The sequence below is a fragment of the Gekko japonicus genome, unplaced genomic scaffold, assembly GCF_001447785.1.
Source record: "Gekko japonicus isolate JY-2015 unplaced genomic scaffold, Gekko_japonicus_V1.1 scaffold1368, whole genome shotgun sequence".
Classification (NCBI taxonomy): domain Eukaryota; kingdom Metazoa; phylum Chordata; class Lepidosauria; order Squamata; family Gekkonidae; genus Gekko; species Gekko japonicus.
The window spans coordinates 385,731-392,586 of record NW_015160881.1 but is presented as its reverse complement, the minus strand read 5'-3'; the positions used below and the strand labels follow the sequence as shown (position 1 = coordinate 392,586).

General features: G+C 43.1%; 1 protein-coding gene across 1 annotated transcript in view; it reads right to left on the bottom strand.

The window, feature by feature from the left end:
- Nucleotides 1-6,856, bottom strand: part of CTNNA3 (catenin alpha 3) — a 228,779-nt gene that overhangs the window by 15,027 nt on the left and 206,896 nt on the right. Inside the window, exon 6 of the mRNA XM_015423222.1 lies at nt 5,177-5,440. Within this exon, the coding sequence (XP_015278708.1) occupies nt 5,177-5,440 (264 nt within the window). The remainder of the gene's footprint in view (nt 1-5,176; nt 5,441-6,856) is intronic.

The window sequence follows — 6,856 nt, the reverse complement described above, 5'->3', positions numbered from 1 at the left end:
GACTTATAATGATATATATGTGAACATTTGTTACCTATAGCTATATGATAAAAGATTAGAGACATGTTAGAATTTAAGGTTTGAGCTGGTGGTGGGTACGCTGTTGGAAGCCTACGAAAAGGGGGGGAGTAAGAAGAAAAGGATAATAATAATAATAATAATAATAATAACAATAATAATAACAACAATAACAATAACAATAACAATAATAATAATATTTATTGCATTAGCAAAAAAGCCATAGCAACTGTACAGGGTAAAAAAGGATATATATTGGAGTTGATATAAGGTGAACGTGTATTGTCCTAATAAAAGTTGTTTTTTAAAAAAGAAAAAGAAAGAAAGAAAAACAAGAAAGCTAAGCAGCTACCTCTATGAGCACCTTCCCTATGAGGAATGTTTATGGTTAAGGGGCCTGAGTTCACAAGGACCCTAAGATTCAGTAGACTGGGCCTGATGATATCATGGGTAGGGTCATGCCTAGTGACGTCATACCGAATAGTTATATTAATAGTACCGCTTCCACACATCACTAGGAGCACACCACATGGCATCTATGTGGAGTCACAACCATGTGACTTTGAAGAGATTAAAAAATTAAAAACCACATTGAGATGTACTATTATTACAGAGCTAGAAAAAGTACAGAATAGGGTAACCAAGATGATTAGGGGGTTGGAACACCTTCCCTATGAGGAAAGGCTGAAGAGTTGGGGATTTTTCAGTTTAGAAAAGAGACAACAATGGGGGGACATGACAGAAGTTTATAAAATTATGCATGGGATGGACAGATTTGACAAAGAGAAATCTTTCTCCCTTTCTCAAAATACCAGAGCTTGAGGGCATCCAATGATGGGGATGGGCAGTAGATTCAGGACAGGCAAAAGGAAATACTTCTTTACAAAGGGAGTTCTTAAAATGTGGAATTTGATGCCAGAAGATGTAGTGATAGAGGCAGGCATAGACAACTTTAAAATCGGATTAGATAGAAACATGGAGGACAGTGGCTACAACCCATGGTGACTAAAGGGAGCCTCCGTGTTCAGAATTCCTCTGACTACCAGTGCCAGGAGGCAGCATCAGGGGAAAGCCTCAGCTTCTCTGCCCTGTTGTTAGACCTGCAGAGGAACTGATTGGCCACTGTGTGAGACAGGATGCTGGACTAGATGGACCACTGGTCTGATCCAGCTAAGAATGCCAGACTCCCTGGTGGGAGCCGGGGGTCCCCTGCTGCCAGGCTCCACCACTCCACCCAGGATCAGCTGACCTGCAGGGGAATTACCCCAAAAATGAGGGAGGAACACCTGACATTTCAGCGGCATGCCTACATCACCCAAACGTAATGTAGGCACATCAGGGACACCACAGTGGTGCTCTGGATCTTGGGCAAAAATTCTATGGTAGAAGCTAATTCTACCATAGAGTTTTTGTCCAAAACCATAGCGTCACCCCAACCTCAGAGCTCAGCTGGGTCTCAGCTGGGTGCAAAACCATAGTGTCACCCCAACTGGGTCACATTGGAAGTCATGTGGGCATGTCGCTGAAATGTGTGAAGAAACTCCCAGCTCCCAGTAAGCTCACCCCCATCACCTGCTGGCTGCCCCAGGGGAACCTGGCAACCCTGGATCCAGCAGGGCTCTTCTTATTTCTTATGATTAAACCATTGTGACAGGCAGGAGGCTGTTCTGCCCCTGAGAGACAAAACTGCCACCCAGCTGTTTTGACACCTGAACCTATAAGAGTGCTGCTCCAGCATACAATCTTCTTTGGGGGGGGGGGTGAAAGCTGCTGGAGAAGACTGCAGACAGGAGAGGGGAATTGTCTCAACAAAGGAGCAGACAACTTGTTGTGTAGCTCTGCCTGATAGTGTGACAGAATGGCTTGACTCTGCCTCTGAGAGAGGATTGAGTTGTGAGGCCTGTCTCTGGTGATGAGCGGACCAGGTAAAAAGAATTGAACACATAACCTATACATAAGTAAATCTTCTTTGTAGTTTTATTAAGATTCCTGTTTCAGTGATCTCTGTACTCTTCAGGCTCAATACAAAACTTACCTCACAGCAGCAGCCCAAAGCCTTTACACTTGCTATCCTAAGATCTTCTTTAACTGAGGGGAGGGTTTGAAAAGTACTGGGTTCGCCGCATGGAGGACTCGGACGACGACATGCGTTTGCACACGTTTATTGTACTTAACATCAGACTAACTAAAACAGCCCTGCAAGGCCAACTATATACACACCCACCCAGCACACCCCTAGTCCATTGGAGGGTTTGAATTTCCCGCCAAAGTGGCTATTGGTTGGGGTCGGGGGGAACTAGGATCCTATGTTCCTATTGTTCAAGGGAGCCAAGCTCCTGCCTGTGCCGCGGACCCCTAGTGTTGGTCTGCATACATAACAGGGTTTATATCTCAAAACCAACTGGATTTCCTGGATTCAACAGAGATGCTGTGTAGGTCCCTTCTGTTTCAAGAAGGGACTTGTCATACCCCTTCTTTCCCCACATACATACCAGGTTGCTATTAGTGTGTTTACAAACTGCAAGAGATCAGTGACTAGATCTCTTATTATCACAACTAGTTAATCATTTGGATACAGATGTCTGTCCCCACCATTTCAAATGTTCACCACACTTTCACTGTAAAGTGAATTCAGACACTACTTTGAGCAGTCTAGACATTCTTCTCACTCCAGGACTATTCAGCCTCTAATGACTTCTTTTTGTACTGTTTTTATAAGACACAGATGTTCTTCCACAAATTGCTCCACTGCCTTAAGATGCTAAGAAATCCATTGTAGACAGACGTGCAAGGCCTCCAAGTCAACCCTCCGGCTTGGAAGCCCTTTCAGGCTTATTGATAGAAATGTCGACTCAGGATTCGCTGTGATTCATCACAGTGGAGATCTGCACATGCTTAGACAATGTTTGTGTTATCCCTCAAGCGTCCCTGGGTTAAAATCCAACAACAGAAGCAGTCTCTGAGACCTAGCTTAATTATGCAAAAGTGAGTAAAAGTAACACTGGAAAGTGATAATGTGCAATTGTCTTTGTTGAATGTAGGGCAAGTTTGAGCACTCGATCCATGCACTGCATTTCACAAATTACTTTTTAATGGACTCTGAGACAGTAGCACTGACTTCTAAGAGCATGTTTGACTTTAAAAAATGAGGATGGGAAGCATCCCAAGTTATAAACCAGAAGTGCCCAGTGCAGTCATACTTTCCATGAGTCAACCAACTCAAATCACATACGTTGCAAGCACTTGTAGGCATGCTGAAGGCTCACCTTTCTTTGAATGGATGGAATGTTACAGAATAACTGCCCACCTACCTTTATAGGATTTATAAAGTGCAGTCACTACATCTACTGCATTACAAGTTTTAAAATTATCATCACCCTGCTCCGTAGCATTCTTAAATTCCTGCCAAGTCTAGAGCTCCAGATTCATCTCAGATTTTCCCCATCTATAAATTCCACCTTACTAGGAATGAACGATAGGAAGAAAGGCTCCTAGCAGTGCTTGTTGAGTAAGCTTTTTCATACATTTCCATGTTATAAACATTTAATGAGGTTGGCTCCCAACAGACTGTTTACTACATCCATTTATTTCATGGAGCTTGATTTGCAATGCAAAAACAAGACAGAGCAAAGGTTATTTCAGGTCCTTCCCCCCCCGCCCCTCTATAAATAAAGAAAAATGTAACCATTTCATTTGTAGAGCATTCTTAAAAGGTTAAATATGCAATACATTTTGTTTTATCTAACTCACTCAGCCATTTGCCCTACATGTATAAAAGACAGAGAAGCCTACAAACAAAAGACATCTAGAGATTCAGTTCAAAGCCGGGAGGCTGCAGAACCGTCACTGAGTGTGTTGGGCAAATGCACGGGGGAGGGGGTAAGTTGCTTTCCCAGCAGTCACCTGTAGTACCCCTTGAAAAGTCCCCTGTTTATCAGAGGGGTGTCCGCCGGAGTGGCACTCCATGAAGCGACAGCGGCTGCTACCAGAAAGAAGTTTAGCCTCTACCCTACGCTCAAGTGTCTTCTACTCATGCATGTTGGAACTGGATCTGGTCTCAAACGTCTGCCCTTTATAAATATAACATAAAAACAAATTCAATGGCAAAGTGTGTAACTCAGAAAAATATATGCACAGAAGCTCAGTTTGTGAAATCTTCCCTGTCTCTGTTTATAAGGCTTTTGTGTGGAAGCCCTCCTTCCCACATGGCACATGCTCACTCTTCTGCCACCCAAAGAAGATCTTGCCTTTGTAAGTGTATGAAACAGCCCCCCCCCCCCAATTCCTTCTCTGCAGCAGTGGGGTGGCTGGAAAAGGGAAGGCAGAGAGCCTAGGCAGCTTTAAATGCCTTTCTCCCCCCTCCCCGAACTCAGGGTGGGGAAAGAAAGGTATTTAAAAACGCCCAGCCCCTCTGCACCTTCCCTCCCTGAGTCTCCCTGCAATAGTGGGGAGGCTCAGAGAGGGAAGGGAAGGCACTCCTCCCACATAAACCAACCAGCAAATGTTGGCAATTTGATCTCTAGTTCCTCTACCTCTTCAAAACCCAGCTTGTACTTCTGGCAGTTCTCTATCCACGTACTGCTAAAGCCTAGCTTGTAGGATCTTGAGCATGACCTTGCTAGGGTTTGAAATGGGTGCAATTACCTGGACTCAATCACTCCCACGACACTCTTATTGCAGCAAGATTTGTTTATTGGGAGGTAAAGAGATTCCAAGCATAGACTAATTCTGTGTCAGAACTGGCCACCAGATGCCAGGTCTGACCCTATACAAAAAGCAAGACAGCCCCCCTATGCAAACCACCTAATCAATGTTCGCACTCGGCCTGCCAAAGCTCTAGGCCTACCCTCCAGGCCGGCCCAACACTTGCAAACTAACAGTTACATCCCAAGGTCAGGGGAGAAGCTGAGATCATGCGCTTTCCAGGGTCCCATACTTCCTACGCAAGCTCAAGCACACATTCACTCCAGCATTCACTCCCCCCTCCCTCCATCCTGGGAGAGAAGATAAATGGCATGGGAGATTAAACCGTGAAAGAAGCATGTTTAAGAAAGCAGTTAACCCCTAATGCAACAGACCAGGAGTTTGTCTGGACAGTATTTTATGGCAAGCGAGGCCCAAGCTTGACAGTACACTGTAATGCTACATATTCACTCACCTCAAGTTCATTAAGGGCACTTCCAAGCGTGGCTGATGGTGACACTGGCTGAATCGTTTGATTACCAATTCCTTGAGAAGCGTCTGAAAGGACATTTAGTGCATTCCGTATTTCATTGCAAACTGAGTCCTTGCTGGCTACAAGAGATTCTACATCCGAATGTTCCAAACAAGCAGAACAAATTGAATGGAGGAGAGATGAATTTTCCTTCAGAGAAGCACGTGCAGCTGCAATGTCATCTCGCTGATTGTTTGATTTTAAATCCTGTCAGGAAAAGTACAAATGGGGGGGGGTCATTCCTTGTTTTTTGTTTTGTTTTTTAAACAACCTTAAAATTGACAATATAGCAACAAATTATTTCAATCTGATCTGTATCCACTAAAGAAAAGAAACAGATAAATTCAACAAAGGTTGATTTGCTGTGTTTTCTCTCATGCACACTTTCCTGCTCGTTTATAAAATGCCTTGGATGAAAAGGGAAAGAAACAAATTCCAAGTAAAGGCAGATAGACTTTAAAAAAAACAACATTCCAAGTAATTCAATTGGTCATCAAAACACAAGAATTGTTTCGCTGGGCCACATGAATTCCTGTGAGACTAACAGAAGCTGGCCAGATGCCTCTAAGAAACTCATAATAAACAAGCCATGACACAGAAAAACAAGACTTCTATTATTTGTACCCATTATCTGCAATCAGTTATGATGGTAGAGATGCAATTCTGCCTCCTCCTTACTCATGGTTAAGAGATCAGGAAACAGCTGTGGAAAGGGCCACACTTTCTCATCTCACCACCATCTCTCTCAAGAGTGAATTCTCCTCCAGTCCGCTTAACTCTGGTTAAGGGAAATATCAATACCAAATTTAACCACAGCTAATATTAATCAAGTTTTCTACTTTACCAGGAAGAAATTATAGCTGAAGCTTCAATGAAAATCCAATGAGGATTTGCTAGGTATAGAAGTGTGTTTAGATAGAAGATGGATGGATGGATGGATGGATCGATGGATCGATGGATGAATTAATTGATGGATGGATGGATGGACAGACAGCACTTATTTACGCAGAAAACGTACAAATTTTACCCTTAGACAGACAGACAACCTTTATTGGCATGTAAGAGATAAGATAACCGTAAAATTTAGGAATACATCAAAGGTATGGCTGTCAAACAGCCAACAAAAATGAACTGATCAATTAATAGTTTCCCTGGATCGAATTACAGATTGAAGAAAACAAGCAACATTAAAAGTTATAGAAGCGTTTTGCCCAGAGAGTAGCAACTGGACCTTGATACTCTCAGGAAGACCACACCATGTAAAAAGAAGGGTGTCCAGAAATTTTCCTCGAATCTTAGTATAAAATGGACAATTTAAAAGAACACGGGAAATGGATTCGATAGCACCCTGACCGCAGGGGCATTGCCTAAGTTCATAGGGGACTTTTTGGCATCTTCCAGAGAAGATGGGTGATGGCAATACGTTAAATCTGGCTAACATAAATGCCCTTCTTTGCTGGTGATCATTTAGAGAACAAAAATAAGTAGCTGTCTGGCCCAGTGTCTGGGATTATCCCAGATGAACTGGGGAACAGGTTTTCCTGGCTGCCTCAGTCAGGCACAGAAATTGAATATCTAGAAGCCTGAGTTTAATTCTATAAAATATTGTGGAGGCAGATGATA